Source organism: Zingiber officinale, chromosome 3A (assembly GCF_018446385.1).
Source record: "Zingiber officinale cultivar Zhangliang chromosome 3A, Zo_v1.1, whole genome shotgun sequence".
NCBI classification, from domain to species: Eukaryota; Viridiplantae; Streptophyta; class Magnoliopsida; order Zingiberales; family Zingiberaceae; genus Zingiber; species Zingiber officinale.
Window position 1 is genome coordinate 164,810,891 of NC_055990.1, and position 20,896 is coordinate 164,831,786.

The 20,896-nt window shown below is 42.5% G+C and overlaps 1 protein-coding gene and 2 long non-coding RNA genes across 9 annotated transcripts; 2 read left to right on the forward strand and 1 right to left on the reverse strand.

The window, feature by feature from the left end:
- The first annotated feature begins 742 nt into the window (after positions 1-742).
- On the forward strand, positions 743-16,665 carry LOC122053389. The gene is made up of 4 exons (XR_006132200.1): positions 743-790; positions 13,020-13,097; positions 13,187-13,433; positions 15,858-16,665. It is a non-coding gene; the product is annotated as an uncharacterized LOC122053389 (long non-coding RNA).
- On the forward strand, positions 8,450-9,389 carry LOC122053388. Its single transcript, XR_006132199.1, has 3 exons — positions 8,450-8,919; positions 9,024-9,117; positions 9,331-9,389. It is a non-coding gene; the product is annotated as an uncharacterized LOC122053388 (long non-coding RNA).
- Positions 13,889-17,426, reverse strand: LOC122053386. Of its 7 annotated transcripts, none has more exons than XR_006132198.1 (3): positions 16,924-17,426; positions 14,275-14,335; positions 13,889-14,192 (listed from the first exon to the last, which is right to left on the reverse strand). XR_006132198.1 is itself a non-coding variant. In XM_042615415.1 (3 exons), the coding sequence occupies exon 1, from the start codon at positions 17,356-17,358 to the stop codon at positions 16,927-16,929; it is 432 nt and encodes a 143-aa protein (XP_042471349.1). In that variant the 5' UTR covers positions 17,359-17,426; the 3' UTR covers positions 13,889-14,198; positions 14,275-14,284; positions 16,924-16,926. The 7 variants fall into 7 exon arrangements, 5 of the variants coding, with proteins under 5 accessions (XP_042471349.1, XP_042471348.1, XP_042471345.1 ...); XR_006132197.1 differs by having other exon boundaries at positions 13,889-14,198; XM_042615415.1 differs by having other exon boundaries at positions 13,889-14,198; positions 14,275-14,284.
- Positions 17,427-20,896: the final 3,470 nt, after the last annotated feature.

The following is a 20,896-nucleotide window of genomic DNA, read 5'->3' on the forward strand; positions in this document are numbered from 1 at the left end:
AGGTCAGGATGTTTATATGGTTATTGCCATGCATCATTTGCATGATTGCATGCTGTGCGATAGTCCGCACCATTATTGTTGAGCACATCGCCAGTTACATGGATCTGCACACACCACCACTCATGGGTTAGTGGTCGATTCAGGATGAGTGTGTTGCAGCAGGGACTCTGTTAGGCACCGTTGGTCCGCTCATGGGTAGTGTGACCCAACGTGTTATCCGGCAGGGATTCCTCCCCGTCTTTGAGTACCGGGAGTTGAGAGCATTGCGCTCCCCCATCTATGATTTGGGGTAGGAGGATAGGTGTACTCCGACAGCATCCCGTTCACTCGGTCACTCATTAGGAGTAGTGACGACAGAGTGCACGGTTGTCACAGCCCTACCCACTCGGCCTCACTTTTGTATGAGATGATCGACTGGCGTCAGGGGTGACCAGGACGCATCATTGGCATCATGTGCATGATGCATTTATTGCTTGTGTTTGTGGTTGCTGCATTTATATGCTGCATATTGTTTGGATACCTATGTTTGACATGCATACATGATTCCTTATCCCTCGGACTGTTTGACCTTATACTCAGGACCTGGTTAGTACAGTATTCTCCTGTTTATTTCAGATGCATTCTTATCTTTCTTATCAGGAGACTGTACGCATGATTAGTGCTAGGTGTTGTTTCTTTACTTTGCATATCAACTGTACCTGCTGAGTGTTGGACTCACCCCGCCTCCATTGTTGTTATTTTCAGGTTGATGCTGTCAGGAGGGAGTTCCAGTCGCTAGTCCCCACTGCACGTAGTGCTACTCCGCTGCTGGTTTTTGAGTTGTTTCATTTTAGCTTTTCGCTATCAGACTTTATTTTAGTTTTGTTTTGGACTTACATATGGATATTGTATGGAATCTTTCTGTTGGATGGACTTTTCGTATGATTTGGATTTACTCTACTACATGCCTGCCTGGACGGCAGAAGAGGTAAGAAAAATCGGATTTGGGCTTTACGAGTGTAGTTGAGTAGGGTTGATTTCGAGTCAGAGTATTATTACTGCGTGGTTGTGTCAGCCAGAGGCTGAATATATATATATAAACTGCGTGGTGATTGATTTTTATTACTGTTATTATTCCAGCCGCCTGTGGCTGAGTATTTAGTGCTTGTAGAAAATTTTGATTGTCCGCCGTATAGGGGAGATGCTGCCGAAATTTTCTCGGACAGGGACTCTTCTGGGGGCGTGACATAATCTAATCTAACATTTACTTTATTACCCCTGATTAGATATTTTTATAGTTAAATTAATTTAATATTTGATTAATTTTTTTAAAATAAAATAAAATAAATTATTAATATTAATATTTAGTTATCTTCCCCGAACTAAACTAAACGGCCAAGAACAAGGCATCGATGGACCACTTCCAATTCCAAACACAGCTCGAGGGAGAGGATTTTAGCAATGGAAACAAGTAGCAAAAATCGTCGATTTCTTTTCACAAGCATTTTATTTTTTGTTTTTGTTGGAGAAGCTTATCTTATCTGTATGTTTATGCTTATAATATATATAGATTTAACAACTTACTGCCGCTGACCATCTTCTACCGTGGAAAGATGAAAGTTTACAATGCAATTTCTCCGGAAAAGGTTGATTTTTTTAAAATGAGTTTCTGATTTATATTAGTTGATCTTTTCTTCGTTTTTTGATCAGGCGGAGGCAATAATGCTGATTGCGTCGACGACAGCGAGATCTTCTTCGCCGGCGGCGACAGAGCAGCTCGATCGTAAAGTTAATCCCTAGAACATCCTGCAAGATGGTAATCATTAATTACCGAGATGGAGAAGCCTGCTTCCAATGATTCCAAGGGCCCGAGGTGGAGAAGCTTGTTGTCACCACCGATTTGAAGAAAGCGAAGCAAGAGAAGTTTGTCGTCGTCGATGAAGAAGGTGAAGCGGGAGAAGTCTATCGTCGCTGCCGGTTCGAAGAAGATGAAGAGGGAGAAGTCTGTCGTTGTTGGTTCGAAGAAGACAAAGTGGGAGAAGAAGTCGAAGTCTGCCACCGCCGTTGGTTTATCGCCGCTGCTCTAGGGTTTGCGACAAAAAGGAAGAAAAGTGTCGAGATAGAAGGAAGGTTATATTTGAGAAAATAATTTACTTAACCCCGGAATTGTCTAAAACCTTACGATTTAGAGGTTTTCTGATTCCGGGATATAACCTCATTTTGCTGATGTGGCGAGAATCAAATATAACTTTGGAATCACTCATCACCCTGAACCAAACAAGGTTAAACAATATAACCTTGGTTGGATAACCAAGGTTATGGAGAATAACCCTGAACCAAACATGCCCTAAGTGTGCAGGAACTTAGGAGCACATTAAGTCGAGCGAAAGATGCAGTTAGCGAGAAGGACGACGCGGGAGAGAGTCGACGAGCTCGGTGCGTCTGAGGGACAAGGTGCTGCGAAAGAGTACGCTAGTGGATGAGAAGGAGGCGCGCGACGTTTCTAAGGGATGAGAAGCTAAAGCAAAAATTTGTTTGAGAAGGCCGGAAGTTGAGTTCGGATGAACCCTATTCTAGATGGACAAATGCGAGCAGAACCGGAGTAGAAGACTGAGACCAAAAAGTCAACACTAGGTTGACTTTCCAATCTAGGTGCCTGGACCCCGGGAGGGCTTGGGGGCGCCTTGGCCGAGCGGCTTCGCGGAGGCGGATTTAACCCGATTCAGGCGCCATAAGTGGTCTAGGCAGTTTTACGATCTTTTGTTTCGTATTTTGGATTTTCGGAATTTATCTGATACCAATTTATTTGGTATCAGAGCGGGTTATGATACCTGCTTTTGGGTGTTCTGGAAATTTATCGGATACCTGTTGTTGGTATTCGGGATATTTGGGTTAGCCAGGTTTGCGAGACAAACTGGGCATTATCGGATTTTCGATATGGTTATGTTTCGGATTTCCGTTTCGGATTTATTTGGATTTCCGGCGATATGTACGTTCGGAATTTTTAGGTCAAATTGGGGACTGGACAGCGACGGAACATCTCCAGACAGCAAATAGGTATGTTGTTGTTTTATGTTGGTTATATTGGTATTGATATCTGTAATTTAATTTAACAGATATGAGACGATCTACTCGTATTGCTGCGAGACGTGGTGCTGGACGACCACGTGCGAGGACCACGGGATCTCTGGATATGCCAGAGATACCCACTGTTAGTGAGCCTGTCAGTCAGGGACAGACTCAGGATGCAGCGGGAGCATCGGGCTCTCAAATCCCGATAGCTCCTGTAGAGATACCTACTTTGGCCACACCGACGGTATCCACGCCTACCCTATTTACAGTACCATCAGGGGTACCATTGGTGTACCCGACATCTGCTCCAGCGCAGCCTACGGTGTATTCAGGACCACCGCTACTTGGACCTACAGTGTACCCGACACCAGTGGCACCAGTGCCCCCAGTGCCTATAGTAGCAGCAGCTGCACCATATCCGGTACCATTACCTACCGTACCTCCAGCTGCCACCACTTTTGTTCCCCAGGCAGTACCACCAACGGCTTATGCTCCGGTATATACAGCAGCATCGGGAGTTCCTCCTCCGGTTTATTCCACGGTACCACCTGTAGTATCAGCTCCAGTGTTTCCGCCAGTTCCTGCAGCCGTCCCGACACAGCTCACTGATATTGTCGCTGCACGAGCTAGGATTCCAGCACTGGCCGAGTCAATGAAGACTCGTTTCACTCTTTTCCGCGGAGATCTCGATCCGAGTATGGCTCTGTCATGGATAGAGACTATGGAGCAGACTTTCTTCTATATGGCTTGCTCCGAGTGGGAGAAAGCAGAGCTGGCTGCCTATCATTTACGGGATGAAGCTAATACCTGGTGGGTTACACAGCGTTCTATTATTGGTGAGCGCAACGTCACATGGACCAGGTTCAGAGAGGCTTTTGAGAGCCGTTTCTTTCCACTGTCCTATCAGATGGCTCGCCGATAGGATTTTATCGCTCTGTGACCGAGTATAATACTGAATTCCTCCGGTTGGCTCAGTTTTGTCCAGAGTTAGTTGCGGAGGACAGAACTCGCATGATGCAGTTTATACAGGGATTGGATGGTTATCTGCATGTACAGCTTGCCGGATTAGGGATTACATCTTACTCTGATGCATTGAATCGAGCTTTGATGATAGAGTTAGCTCGGCAGACAGCATATCCGGACAGGAAAAGAAAGCATACGGGTCAGACATCAGGGCAGGTCCAGCAGACACAGGCGACAGGACAGCCTCGGTCAGGTCAGGGTGCTTCTGGGGCGTCTCGTAGGCCTCAGAAATCAGGGCGGTCTTCTTCAGGACGTTCCCGGTTTTCTCAGCAGAACCGGCAACCACCTTCCGGTGATACTCATTGTTTCAGATGTGGATCCAGAGATCACCTCACCCCAGCTTGCTCTCTGGGACAGTCAGTTTGCTTTTATTGCAAACTGCCGGGGCACCAGAGCCGAGATTGTCAGCTGAAGGCTCAGCACACGGCTTCCGGAGGGTCAGGTCAGAGGGGGCAGTCTAGTCAGTCAGGGGCATATCGAGGAGGGCAGAAAGCCCAATCTTCACAGCGTCAGCAGGGAGCAGCTCCCTCCGCAGTAGCATTTGGCATGCTTGGACAGGAGTACTCCAGTGCTTCTGTAGCACCCCAGAGTTTTGTTCCAGACATTATCCGCCTCGAGGCGATGTCGAGACTCGGCCACCGCAGTAGATCACCATCCTCTCGGTCTTATCTGGCACATAGTTCAGCAGCGCCTCGGTGGCAGGCTTCTGCCCAGCATTACCACCTCCTCCTCCGCCAGAGACTGGTCGTGTTCATGCGATTACCAGAGAGGATGCTCAGCGGGCCGACGGATCCGTTTTCCGCGGTACGATTTCCATTTATGCATTTACTGCTGATATTTTGATTGATACTGGTAGTTCGCACTCTTTTATATCCCGTACCTTTATGCGGGAGATTGGTAGATTACCTACTGTTAGGTTGCGGCGATTGATTGTCTCCCTACCGTCTGGTGATACTTTAGACGTCACCCAGGAGATCAGAGGTTGCCCGTTAGACTTTGGCAACATGATACTTACGGTAGATCTTCTAGTATTGGAGATGGTCGAGTTTGATATCATTCTTGGCATGGATTGGCTGTCAGTATATCATGCTACCGTTGATTGCCAGACGAGGGTGGTCACCTTCCGGCCTCCGAACCAACCCTCGTGGAGTTTCACTGGCATCAGAGACGACGGCATCTCGATTATTTCGGCGATTCAGGCGCAGAAGCTGCTGTCTCACGGCTGTTATGGTTTTCTGTTGTTGATCAGTAGTAGTTCGCAGCTCTCCGACGTTCCTGTTGTCCTGGAATACCCAGATGTATTTCCAGAGGAGCTGCCAGGTTTGCCTCCCAGAAGGCCAGTGGAGTTCGCTATTGAGCTGATTCCGGGAACCTCACCGACATCGAAAGCTCCGTATCGTATGGCACCAAAAGAGTTGAACGAGCTGAAGGTTCAACTCTAGGAGCTTTTAGACAGGGGATTTATTCGTCCTAGTGTTTCACCATGGGGTTCTCCAGTTCTGTTTGTCAAGAAAAAGGATGGTACTATGAGGTTGTGTATTGACTACAGGCAGCTGAATTCAGTGACCGTCAGAAATAAATATCCATTACCACGGATTGAGGATTTGTTTGATCAGCTCAGAGGCACATCAGTATATTCTAAGATTGATCTGCGATCCGGATATCATCAGCTGAGAGTCAGAGACGCAGATATTCAGAAGACAGCTTTCCGTACCAGATACGGTCATTATGAGTTTTTGGTAATGCCATTTGGGCTTACCAATGCTCCAGCGGTGTTTATGGACTTGATGAACCGCATCTTTCTGGAGTATCTGGATCAGTTTGTTATCGTTTTCATTGATGACATATTGGTCTACTCTCGTTCCGAGGAGGAGCATGCACAGCATCTTCGCACAGTCTTGGAGGTTCTTAGACGACATCGGCTGTACGCGAAGTTCAGCAAGTGTGCATTCTGGTTATCCTCAGTTGGTTTTCTTGGACACGTGGTTTCTAGCAGAGGTATTTCAGTTGATCCTCAGAAGATCGAGGCTGTCACCGGTTGGGAGTTTTCTAGGATTGGTCGGATATTACCGACGCTTTGTCGAGGGCTTCTCGCGTATTGCTATGCCACTGACACGTCTTACCCGGAAAGGCGTGAAGTTCATATGGTCCAGGATTGCGAGACCAGCTTTCTGAAGCGGAGATTAGTGTCGGCTCGGGTTTTACCTTCCGGAGAGGATGGATTTGTACTTTACACCGACGCGTCTCTACATGCTGATGCAGCACGGCCGAGTAGTCTCTTATGCTTCTCGTCGGTTGAAGGAGCATGAGAAGAACTACCAGTTCATGACTTGGAGTTAGCCATCATCTTTGCTCAAGCTTTGGCGTCATCATTTATCGGTGTCACATTTGAGATTCTCCGATCATAAGAGTCTCAAATACATTTTACTCAGAGGAGCTTAATCTCCGACGGAGGAGATGGATGGAGTTCTGAAGGACTACGATTGTACCATTAGCTACCACCCAGGAAAGCTAATGTGGTTGCGATGCAAGCAGGAAGTCCAGAGGACTTTGGCTTGCCACCGATTATGACTTGATTCTGAGTTTCTGAGTTAGATCTTGAGGAGCAGGGAACAGAGCAGGGTATTATTGTTACCATGGTTGCTCGATCGTCGATCGAGACGAGGATCCTAGAGGCACAGTGGTGATCAGCATTTGCGATTCATCGCGATCGGATAGCTTCGGGCGTGATCGAGTTTACGAGATGAGGAGGGTATTATATTCTTCCGAGGCGATTATGCGTACCTCGGTCTCATCCGGTCTTACAGGACTCCAGGAGGCACACCGTTCTCGATTTGCGATCCATCCAAGAGGACCCGTATGTATCGAGACTTGAGGCGTTCCTACTGGTGGAACGGCATGAAGAAAGACATCGCGGATTTCGTAGCTAGATGTCTTGTTTGTCGGCAGGTGAAGGCTGAACACCAGAGACTTCAGAGGATTCCTATTCCCGAGTAGAAGTGGGATCACATTACCATGGACTTTGTGGTAGGGTTGCCGAGGACACGACGAGGCCATGACCCGATTTGGGTAATCGTTGATCGATTAACAAAGTTTGCCTATTTACTACTGAGGACCGATTCCCTGGATCGATTGGCGGATCTGTATTAGAGATTATCGGACTACATGGTGTTCCATTGAGTATCATTTCGGATAGAGATCCACGGTTCACGCCTCGTTTACTCTGCAGCAGGCCTTGGGCACAGCTCCGTTTTAGATAGCTTTCCATCCACAGATGGGCGGTCGAGCGGACCATTCGGACTTTAGAGGACCTGCGAGGTCATGTGTTATGGATTTCGGAGGCAGTTGGGAGGACCATCTGCCATTGGTAGAGTTTGCCTACAACAATAGCTTCCATTCGGCTATCCAGATGGCACCGTTTGAGGCGTTGTATGGTAGACCTTGTCGGACACCCGTCCTTTGGGATGAGGTTGGAGAGGCCCAGTTGTTGGGACCTCATAGAGTTCAGCAGGATGCAGAGTTGGTCCGTACTATCAGACGGAGGATGTCAGAGGCGCAGGATCGTCAGAAGAGCTATGCTGATCGGAGACGCAGACCACTGGAGTTCTCTGTTGGCGACCATGTATTTCTGCGAATTTCACCCACGAAAGGGGTGAAGAGATTTGGCCTCAGAGGTAAGCTAGTTCCGCGGTACATTGGCCCTTTCGAGATCTTGGAGAGGATCGGAGCGGTAGCTTATCGGCTGGCACTACCACCGTCCCTGTCAGGCGTACACGATGTATTTCACGTATCGATGCTGAGGAGATACGTGCCTGATCCGACACATGTGCTGGCAGATATTCCAGTTCCAGTTCAGCCTGACATTACGTATGAGGAGGTTCCGGTACGGATTCTCGACCGGAAAGAGCGTCAGTTGCGGAACAAGACTATCCGGCTGGTTAAAGTCGGATGGCAGCATCATTCGGACGAGGAGGCTACTTGGGAGCTCGAGGACACTATCCGAGCTCGATATCCCCATCTTTTCACTTGAGGTATGTGATTTAGTTTACCGTTCAGCATTTATACTCTATTATCTGTTATTAGTACTTGCTGATGGTAGATATTGAAATTTGGGGACCAAATTTTTATTAGTGGAGGAGAATGTAAAATACCGGAAAAATGACAAATATTAATAAGGGAATTTTCCGAAATTTTTAGAAATTTTTCGGGAATTTTTCGGAGTTCGTACGGATGAGTTAACGGGGATCAAGATGGGGCCCGGAAAAGCCTGTTTAGGCTACCCAGTTTTAGTAAGGAAAAGTTTTATTTTTCTTTTCCTTTTTTACTTTTCTTTTTCTTTATATTTTTCTTTATTTTCCTTAATCCCTCCGTTTCTCTCCCTCGCGCACCCGAGCCCATCCCGACGCCGCCTCCTTTCTCCTCCTCTCTGCCCTAACCGCCGGCCGGCGGTTTCTCTTCATCTCCTCTGCCGACGCCGTCGCCGTGCCCTAGCACAAGCCACCACCGGTCGGGCTGTGTACCTCACCCTCCCGAGACACTTCGGCCACAGGAGTAAGAGCCGGCCTCTCCACGCCGCGCTCTAAGTTTTCAGCGCCGACCACCACCGGCCATATCTTCTCTTATTCCCTTACTATGCCGTGCCCTAGTATTGGGTTTGCATCTGCTGCCGCTTGATATCTTCTCCCCTCTGCCGGTCCATCTCTCCTTCTCCTCCTTTCCGAGCCGCACCAGGCGCCGCCACCACCTGAGGCTGAACGGAGCAACGCCTGACCTAGGGTTTCCGGCAGTGGGCTGATACCTGATTATTCCAGCCACTGCTGGTTGCTACCATCGCCGGAAAAGAAGGTCGGGTAATGGTATTGTTAATTTCAACAGTGATGTAGATTTTTGGTATGCTATTGTAGGGATTTCCAATTAGTTAGATATGGAATTTGTTTTCCAATTGGCAGTGACAGTGGTGTGAAGCTATTGGATTCCGGCTACCACAACATTGAATGCCTTGGTTGTTTCCTTGATATCCAACTTTGATCCGATCAGTGAAAGGTAAGGTTATTGTTTAACGTTGTGGATTTAGGTCTTGCTGTGGAGAAATTAATTGATGACCAGTTAAGGTTGATCAATAATTAGGGTTTTCCTAATTGAATTAGGTATATTGGTGATTATTAATTAGGGTTTTTGCCCTAAATAGTTTTAAGGATTTATTTAGCAATTCATTTGAATTTTAGCTAAATAAAAGTATATCTATTGGTATTACAGGACTTTGACGCGAGACGAGTATCTCGATGTCGGATTTGGACATTCCTATTGGAGGCGGGTACTTTTGACTTATGTCATTTGATATGCTTAGTAATTAAATTAACATGTTGCATTAATTGTGTTTCTTATCTGATTCGGTTAATCACTACCCAAATCTTACATGCTTGATTGATTGATTGGTTTTGCATCTCAGGTATATTTTACCTGTTTATACATGCTTATAGGGGTAGTGATATACCATGCTTGACCATGTTCAGGACTTAGGTTTTATACCTTCTGTATACCTTTGGATTGTTTTTGATTCGTTGACCTTTGATGCATTTTTCTATATATATGGATTAGGTCAGGATGTTTATATGGTTATTGCCATGCATCATTTGCATGATTGCATGCTGTGCGATAGTCCGCTCCATTATTGTTGAGCACATCGATACATGGATCTGCACACCACCACTCGTGGGTTAGTGGTCGATTCGGGATGAGTGTGTTGCAGCAGGGACTCTCTTAGGCACCGTTGGTCCGCTCGTGGGTAGTGTGACCCAGCGTGTTATCCGTGAGGATTCCTCCCCGTCTTCAGGGAGTTGAGAGCATTGCGCTCTCCCATCTATGATTTGGGGTAGGAGGATAGGTGTACTGACAAGATCCCGTTCACTCGGTCACTCATTAGGAGTAGTGACGACAGAGTGCAACAGCCCTACCCACTCGGCCTCACTTTTGTATGAGATGATCGGTGGCGTCGGGGTGACCGTCGTTAGCATCGTATGCGTGATCGTTTATTGCTGTGTTTGTGGTTCTGCGTTTATATCTGCGTATTGTTTGGATACCTATGTTTGACATCATACATGATTCCTTATCTGACTGTTTGACCTTATACTCGGGAGTTAGTATAGTATTCTCCTGTTTATTTCAGATGCATTCTTATCAGGAGACTGTACGCGTGATTAGTGCTAGGTGTTGTTTCTTTACTGTGCATATCAAATTGTTGGACTCACCCCGCCTCCATTGTTGTTATTTTCGGGTTGATCTGTCAGGAGGGAGTTCCATCGCTAGTCCCCACTGCACGTAGTGCTACTCCGCTGCTGGTTTTTGAGTTGTTTCATTTTAGCTTTTCGCTATCAGACTTTATTTGAGTTTTGTTTTGGACTTACATATGGAGATTTGATGGAATCTTGCTTTTGGATGGGCTTGTCGTATGATTTGGATTTACTCTACTACATGCCTGCCTGGACGGCGAAGAGGTAAGAAAAATCGGATTTGGGCTTTACGAGTGTAGTTGAGTAGGGTTGATTTCGAGTCAGAGGCTGAATATATATATATAAACTGCGTGGTGATTGATTTTATTACTGTTATTATTCCACCTCCTGTGGCTGAGTATTTAGTGCTTGTAGAAAATTTTGATTGTCCGTAGTATAGGAGATCTCAAATTTTCTCGGACAGGGACTCTTCTGGGCGTGACATAATCTAATCTAACATTTACTTTATTACCACTGATTAGATATTTTTATAGTTAAATTAATTTAATATTTGATTAATTTTTTTAAAATAAAATAAAATAAATTATTAATATTAATATTTAGTTATCTTCCCCGAACTAAACTAAACGGCCAAGAACAAGGCATCGATGGACCACTTCCAATTCCAAACACAGCTCGAGGGAGAGGATTTTAGCAATGGAAACAAGTAGCAAAAATCGTCGATTTCTTTTCACAAGCATTTTATTTTTTGTTTTTGTTGGAGAAGCTTATCTTATCTGTATGTTTATGCTTATAATATATATAGATTTAACAACTTACTGCCGCTGACCATCTTCTACCGTGGAAAGATGAAAGTTTACAATGCAATTTCTCCGGAAAAGGTTGATTTTTTTAAAATGAGTTTCTGATTTATATTAGTTGATCTTTTCTTCGTTTTTTGATCAGGCGGAGGCAATAATGCTGATTGCGTCGACGACAGCGAGATCTTCTTCGCCGGCGGCGACAGAGCAGCTCGATCGTAAAGTTAATCCCTAGAACATCCTGCAAGATGGTAATCATTAATTACCGAGATGGAGAAGCCTGCTTCCAATGATTCCAAGGGCCCGAGGTGGAGAAGCTTGTTGTCACCACCGATTTGAAGAAAGCGAAGCAAGAGAAGTTTGTCGTCGTCGATGAAGAAGGTGAAGCGGGAGAAGTCTATCGTCGCTGCCGGTTCGAAGAAGATGAAGAGGGAGAAGTCTGTCGTTGTTGGTTCGAAGAAGACAAAGTGGGAGAAGAAGTCGAAGTCTGCCACCGCCGTTGGTTTATCGCCGCTGCTCTAGGGTTTGCGACAAAAAGGAAGAAAAGTGTCGAGATAGAAGGAAGGTTATATTTGAGAAAATAATTTACTTAACCCCGGAATTGTCTAAAACCTTACGATTTAGAGGTTTTCTGATTCCGGGATATAACCTCATTTTGCTGATGTGGCGAGAATCAAATATAACTTTGGAATCACTCATCACCCTGAACCAAACAAGGTTAAACAATATAACCTTGGTTGGATAACCAAGGTTATGGAGAATAACCCTGAACCAAACATGCCCTAAGTGTGCAGGAACTTAGGAGCACATTAAGTCGAGCGAAAGATGCAGTTAGCGAGAAGGACGACGCGGGAGAGAGTCGACGAGCTCGGTGCGTCTGAGGGACAAGGTGCTGCGAAAGAGTACGCTAGTGGATGAGAAGGAGGCGCGCGACGTTTCTAAGGGATGAGAAGCTAAAGCAAAAATTTGTTTGAGAAGGCCGGAAGTTGAGTTCGGATGAATCCTATTCTAGATGGACAAATGCGAGCAGAACCGGAGTAGAAGACTGAGACCAAAAAGTCAACACTAGGTTGACTTTCCAATCTAGGTGCCTGGACCCCGGGAGGGCTTGGGGGCGCCTCGGCCGAGCGGCTTCGCGGAGGCGGATTTAACCCGATTCAGGCGCCATAAGTGGTCTAGGCACCCGGACAAGAAAACTTCATCGTCACGATAGGTGTCGCGAGCCGTTGCAACGTGGATAAAGTTCTATCCGCATCCAGGTGTCTGGAACCTTTCCAAGCGCCCCGATCAAAGTTATAAATACAAATACAGCCTTGATCCTAGTAGCAAATTAGAACACTTGTAATCAATTCTATTTATGTTTAGCTTTGCATTTTGAGTGTTTGAACTAGTATAAGAGGACTTCTCCATCTGAAAGAGATTTTAGTAAGCTTTCATCTTCCTTGGATTAACAACCTCCTCGGTTGTTAATCTTTTGTGTCTCTTCCTTTCTTTATTTAGTCTCTTGTTTTTTTTATGCAAGTGTTGATTTCTATTAAGCTATAAAGATCAAGAAAGGATTTTGTCTGTTTTTATTATATATGAATCCACCTGACTTTCTTTCACCTAACTATCCATCTGGCCTTTTGATAAGGCACCTAATAGGATTTAGGAAAATATCCAATGCACTTATAGAATACAAATTCAGTGTCACTTCTTTGATGCTATTGGTGATCTGCTTGGTCTTTCCCCTCTCTTCTCTTCTTATAGGTTTCACATCTTCTACTCTTGCTAGTTGCCAACATTTTATCAATATTTGTCTGTAGCTCGAACGATGTGTTTACGACTTCTACCCATGTGTGTTTTGTTTTAAACCTGTTCAGATTTGTATGAGGCCTTTCCTGATGTAGACTTTTTTTTCTGCATTGATCCACAGGAGACCATAAAGAAGCAAGTTGCAGCCATGTATATATGGCCTAAAACACTAGGAAGTCCCGATAATGGATCCCGCGAAGTAGGAAATGAGATTCTACTCATTATTTATTACATTATCAGCTGCATTTAACTACCAGCACTGAGTGTCTTTTCGTGTCAATCTCACAGAGCTATGAAGAAGCCTGTTGGCATTCTGGAAGTGAATGTTGTCCAGGCAATGAAATTGAAGAAGAAAGATCTTTTGGGCAAGTCGGATCCATATGTAAAGCTAACTTTTCAAGATGATAATCTGCCAGCAAAGAAGACCACTGTGAAACGTAGCAATCTTAATCCTGAGTAGAATGAGGAATTCCAGTTGGTTATCAAGGATCCAGAAACTCAAGTTCTTGAACTACGTGTCTTTGATTGGGAGCAGGTATGTATACATCTTGATCCCTTTAGCAAAATGCCTACTTTTGTCTTCAGAATCTCTGTTCTTATGTTCTGCTGTCGTTTTTTTTTCATAGCTCAACAGAGTTTGTGTTTGAAGTTTTCTTGAATTCTTTGGAGATTGATGGAAGCACATGCCATTGTGGTGCCCTAAAATCTTGCTTCCTGTGTGTAATTTCATCATTTTGTTCTGTATAAAGTATAGCTTAACCTTCCTTCGTCCCCCATTGCAGAGACAGACCTTGAAAATGAGTTCTTAGATAAACTCTCTAAATTACGAAAACAACTACAATTGATGAGGTTAAGTATAAACACAACAGAAGACAGAAGTTTAAACAACTCTTAAATTACAGAAAAAGAATATATAGCACAACAGAAGACAGAAGTTTAAATAACTGCAATGTAAAGTGGAGAAGAACACTGGAGCTGAATACAGACATATATAGGTACTAAAAGAAAATTGGATTTCTTCATTGGTAACTTGGTTCTCAAATATGTACAGACAAAATACAAGTACAAGAAGGAAAACAATGGATATTTATATTCAGAATGGGAATTGCTTGCCCACAAAAGTCTTGCCAAAAGCCCAATTCTTACGTGAGAGTAACACCATCACTGCTAGAGACCTCAAATGACAGTGCTTGGTCCTGTAGGTCAGCACCAATGTGCCAATTTTGGCCCCAAGTTCGACCCATATGAAGCCATCCAGTTGCCGACCCCTTGATCTTCACAGCAACAATGCCACCTGCACCTGCAACATTACTGATCAGCACATTGTAGAAGAATCCCTTGCCATCGATGGTAAAGTGAACACCAACTTCTCTTACACATTTCACCCTGTATAACCCCATTAGTTATTGTAACAAGAAGCAATTTCGCATAGGGCAACTGCAATATGTCAAAGCCCACAATGATAAGCCTTTAAGAATTAACAAGAGAGTAACATTACATTCAATTCAAAGTGGAAACAGAAAGGAACATAATGTTCATTCATAGGAAATGAAATAATGTAGGAACAACAAGAACATTTTCCTTTCGTTCATTGGAAAACAATTACAACATATCAAAACAATTTCATTCTCGATACAATCAAAATTTTATTCTGAAATACCAGAATTGGCTTGCAAAGTTTTCAGCATTTAAAAATATCCTTTAATGTTGTACCATAATGTAGCTACTAACCAATGGTCATGACATATTCTCTAAAAACTAATTGATCTAATAACAAATGAGATTTCAGGTTTGGCGACTGTGAGGTAGTTTAGTTCTCTTAGCAGTCTTCTATATTTCGTTTTTGTATTTAGTTTCTTTATTCCATTGAGATTATACTCGACGCAATTAAACACACATGCGCACTTTCACATTACTAATGGTAGCATTGTTTTGTGTTTGTGTGTGACAAAATTGAACGCACTGTCTATTTGCCCCACTCTAGTTGGACCGTCAAGATCCTATCACATGTTTTGTCAATGTCAACCTAGAAAATTTTTCACACTGTGATAGACCACCCGTAATGCAAACAAGGTTGTGGTATGATATGGCACATATTTGTCAATAGATCTATACTCATGTAGTCATCAACTTAGCAGATCTCATCAGACCACATAATGTTTGTGTTTCTTGTTGATGTTGTTTTCTTTCATTGTCCATATCTCTTCTTTATGTTCAATGTATTTCTTGCTTACAAAATGCATACAAGAAGTATTGTTCTCATAATAATCGTTATCATAGAATTGATTGATGCCCCCAAAATGTAAACATCCTTTTTCAATTCCATACCTACTAATATGGTAAATTAATGCACTTAACTGTTCAGAAATGTTACATCCCTGCATGTTAAGCATCCAAAGTGGCTAGGAACTATGAAAGAGATAATTGCAGTGATGCTTAACATGCTGAGATTCAGTCATCCATTCAACATGTGTGTCCATCTTTACACAAAATGATTGGCTACAAGAGCTACCTACTAATAGTTAGATATAAATATCTGTTTCTAGTTTTCATAAACTAATGGATGTATAGATAACATATGGTCAGGTAGTAAGTTTTTACACGATTATTTATTCCCTGAACGATTTCAAATCTTTACAAAACTACATGAACTGAAATTACAGATTGAGACGGTCCTATTAATGCATACAGAGTAGAATCATTGCGCACAAAGTTATATCTGATTCCTCATAGCATGCTAACCTTTTAACAAGAACTACGTGCTTTCACAATATTCCAAAGTTCCAAACTAGGAAAAAAAAAATAGCCTAATTTTACATGATTCTAAACAAGTAATTTCATTATCCATTCAATTTGAACTAATATCGGCAAAACAAATGAAGACGCTGTATTCCAAACGGACACAAATTTCCACTTTCCGTTCTTTTTTTTTTTGACAGAAATCTCTTTGCCCTTGTAGCAATTTGGGAGTAAAAGCAGGGAGAAAGGCAGAAAGCATAGACTAGTGACCTGCGATAGTGTATGGGCATGACTCCGGCCTTCCAAATGGCTGGGAGCGTTGCAGATCCCACCGGCATCGGTCCCTTATCCCGATCTGCGTGCCGGTCTCTTGTCCCGGCATGTGTGCCGACTTTAAGTCTGCTTGTGTGCTGATTTCGTGTCCCGGCCTACGTGCCGCTAAGCACCTCTCGGCCTGTGCGCCGATCTGATGTCCCGGCCTGCGTACTGACATCTTATCCCGGTCTGCGTGCCGGTGCCTTATCTCGGTCTGCGTGCTGGTATTATATCCTGACCTACAGCTCGTCCTCCGTATCCGTGCTTCGTTCAGCTCCTCGTCGTCAGATCCAGCTCTCCATCCTGATCGGGCGTCGTCTACTCTTCCGGGTCGCGATAACTCAATCCGCGTCCCATCCGAGGGCGCCCCCCGGGCTAGGGTATGTTTTTCGTTCATATTCCATACGCATTTCATTATTTTATGACTTAGTTTTGTACTCATATATTCGTTGGATCTGCCTCGAGCATCGGGGTACCGGGGGCTGGGTCAACCCGGTTGCTGGCTGCAGGACGTCACGATTCGGTCAACATCTCATCCATCTCACCCGACGGTCCGTCTAACTCAGCTTCCGGACCGAATCATTTTCCATTAATTTTTTTATAACTCACTCTACAATTATGTTGATTATCTTTGACTGTGTGATTGAAAAGCACCATAAATACTATAACCTATCTTCTCAACGCTTGAAAAAAAAAGAAGTTTTAATTTTTTACTTAGCTTATAAATCAGTTTAATAATCACAAAAAAAAAAAAACAGAAAAAGTCAAACTTACCTTCTCTATAGCATCTAGAAAGTTCTGGGTTATGTCAGAATTCTTGAATTTTGAAAGGAGAGCACGAATATAGATGATAGCAATTTAAATTTCTCATGAATCAATGTAACATTAAACAACTATATCATTATAAAACAAGAGAACTACAAAAGTCTTGCAATTAAAGAAATTCGGAAAATAAAAGTGATTGTGCTGACCATCTAAAAAATTCGGCGGGGGAGGGGGTTGTTGACGGAATCAGCGGCGGGGGCTATTGATAGATCGGCGGGGGAGGGGTTGTTGAATGGATCAGCGGCGACAGTATCGGCAGGGGAGGTTGTTGACGGGATCAGCCGCAGCGGGGTCGGCGGGGCGTTGTTGACGGAGTCGGCGGCGGCAGGGTCGTCCCCGTCGACGACGGCAGAAGCTGGGTCAGGGTCGTCAACTGCGTAGGCCACTGCTGCAGCTGCATTGGCTGCGTAGCCCGCGGCGGGGACGGGGTCGTCAGTTGGCGCGGTGGAAGCTGCGAAGGCAGCAAGGGCCAGGGCCATGCGGTGTCTGGCCTCGGCAAGGCGGCGGCTGGTCACGGTAAGGCGGCGGGTGGCCACGGCGAGGCGGCGGCTGGTCACGGCGAGGCGGCGGCTGTGATCCATTGTTGGAGGACGCTAGGGTTGGAAGGAAGCGGAGTTTAAATAATGAAGCGGAGTTTAGTTTAGGGTTTGAAAACTAGGAATGGAATAATGGGAATTTAAAGAGTCAAGAATAATAATAATGATTCCTAAATAATTTGGAACGAATAACATCCAATTAATAATGATGTATTTAGAATTCATTCTCTTCTCTTACGCGTCTTAATTAAATTAAAATCATAAATTAAATTAAAGGTTAATTAAATCCAAAATCTTAATTAAATTTAAAAAATTAATCCAAAATATTGATTAAATTAAAAAATATTATTTTTTTTTAAAAAACTTTTAAAAAAACTTTTAAAATTTATTTAAAAAACTGTTAAAAATATTTTTAAAACCTTTTAATAATTTTTTAAAAATTAATTTAAAATTCTTATAAAAATTATTTTAAACCCCTTTCAAAAATTCTTATTAAAATCTTTCACAATTATTTTTAAAACATTAAAAAAAGTCTTTTAGAAAATTATTTTAAACATCCTTTAAAAATTTTAAAACATTTAAAAATACTCAACTAAATAAAAAATTCAATTAAATAACATACTTAATTAGATATAAAACAAAATAAATAGAACGTGTAATTAAAACCTAAGGTAATAAAATTTGTTTCAAGTTATTAGGAATAATAAATAAGAAAATAATTATAAAATACTATAGAAGTAATTTTGGAGACAAAATGTATAGAAATCTTATAGGAATATTATTATTTATTTTAATCGTAAATGTTGTATTTGTTGCATTTGTATTACCAAACATCTAACAAACTAAACAATTGTATTGACAATTATATCTAATATCAATTTATAAATAAAAAAATAATATTGCAATGGTTAAACTCATTCTTATTCTAGTTTACTATTAAATTCATTCTTATTCTTATTCGTACACCCAAACTAAATACCATATTAATTTCATTTCTTAAATATTGATATTGGTAATTAAAGAACATCAAAAAAAATTAATAGAGAAAATCAAAATTAAATATGATGTGGTGGAATTATATGAATCCCACATGTTTTGCGAGATTAGAGTTCGTGCTGTGCTGCTAACTCCCAAATACATATCAGTGATGAAGACGGAGAAATGGAGACGACAACTAATGGTTATCAAATTTGATCCCTTTACCGGCTCCCACAATGATGTTATTTCCTCTTACGTGGATATGCTCTCGAAGGGGATCGCATAAAAGACCCTTCAAGAGGAGGGGATTTCGATTTCTTTTTCCAACTCCTTCAAATTCTAATTTTCTTATCCATCGTCTTCCTTTGGCTTAACTATTCACTAAAACACTAATTTAAACGTCAAAGTGGTCTGTCAGGATCATCTCCGGTGTCAGTGCATTTCAAATCTTTTTTTCTCCTTCAATGACGATCTCCATGGAGCAGCGCATGTTAGCGGATTTATTGATTAGTAGCTTGACCATCCATGGTATTTACCCGGAATAAATTGGTATCATCTGTATGAACTCTGAGTCAAGACGTTGCGATGGTTAATGTCAAAAGAGTTGTTGACAATCGCGATTCCGTTGGAGAATTATAAAATGAAATAGTTAATTACAAAATAATATTTACTTAGTAATATTTTTATTAAAAAATATTTTCTGAAAAAACTCTTTCCAAAAACTAATTTTAAAAAAATTATATTAATATCCTGCTCATTTTCTCCACTTTATTCTCACCCTAAAGCTCACAATTTACAAAATTCAAGTGTCTGACGACAATCAATGTCGTTGATCCGTTCTGTTCCAACAGTTTTGACCACGAGGCGTTCCCGTGCGGGAGCGATTGTTCCGCAGAAGTTTCGACGACCTATCACCATAATTAGTTATTATTAGACGACGAGGACGATTATGGCTAGTTCTAACACTTTCAAACCAACTCACCCATACAAACTATAGTTAGAACAATCCCATTTACCTGGTCCAGTATTCAAAACACTGAAAAGGATTGCTTCACTTACGCAGTATTCATTAGTAATCTCATAATCATGCATTCATGAAAATAATAATAATAATTGGAGATATGATGTTAATTTAGCAACTCTATTACTTTCTTCCGGATTTCCATCCGGAAGCTAAGTCAGATGAATCGTCAAATGATGTGGTTGGAATATTAACTGAACTGTCATAACAATTGGAGGGAGTATGATGAGTTGTCTCCTATGTTGATCAATTCGTCAGAAGATCTCTGGTCAATGATATCTACAGACAGCGACCGGGTGGTCTAGGTCCCTGATACCTCGAGGCAGGTCCCATAATATATAAGTAGCTGAATAAATAGTGGAATAATGAAGTGCGTAGAAAATAGCATGGAAAGCGTACCCTAGTTCAGGGGCACCTTCTAGTAGACGATGAGCTAGTCGTGACGTTGATCAAATCATCCTGACCCAAAAGAGTAGACGGATGTGAACCGAATGAGGAGTTGGATCTGACAGCATGGAATCAGATACTGCCTACATCCAGGGGCGATAGCGCGGAGCTAGATGTGACAGTGATATGTAGGCTAGGATATGACAGCGATACACAAGCCAGAATATAAAGTGGCACACGGGCCGAGATATGACATCGGCTCGCAGGCCGGTTAGTAACATTGGCTCGAAAGTTGGATAGTAACAACAACACGAAGGCCGAAACTATCACGCCCCAGAGGAGCTCCTACCTGCCAAACAGACAACATCTCTCCTGTAACTATGACAATATGAAACATATATACATTGCCATAAGGCTATTCACTAGCTATAATCAACAGTCCACACGGTTGGAACATACACAACCACGCAGTTATATACATAACCCACTTGGTTGGATAAAATGATCACAACTATGTAGTTGTATAATAAATAACTCACATGCTTGTACTAAAAATACAGTGGAAAACAAAAGGAAAGTCCATACAAACCAAAAAGATACAATATGTGCTGGCACGACTTAAACACAACCGGATACCAAAATCATAAAGTAGCCACAAAGCTAAACTCCAAATACAATGCCAAACCATAAGAAAACATGTAATGTAAGTAAAGCAAGAAACAAATCTAGAAACCATTATCGGATGTGACGTGGGACTAGCAGACATGCATACTCTAAGGGACTCCACAATTATCTACCTGCTACCTGAGAAAAAAGACAATACACAAATGCAGTGGTGAGTGTGGGTCACTCAGTGGGTAATAGATAAGATAGTACATGATCTATATAAAATATGGAGTTCAAAATATACAATTTCAGTAGAGAAATAAAAGAACATGATCATACCGACATAATCAATGCCTTTAAACATAATCGACATAATGAATACACATACCCAATCTGGATCTAACACATAAGGTCAATATAAAAAAAATGATATAATAAATGCACATACCCAAACTGGAATCGACACATATGGTATAAGATCAGTAAACTCACTGAGGATCAACAACAAATCTGCTCACAACCCCTGAGCAATATATACGACAGCATATACATGTATAATAAATGGCATGTATGAAGCATGACAACTATATG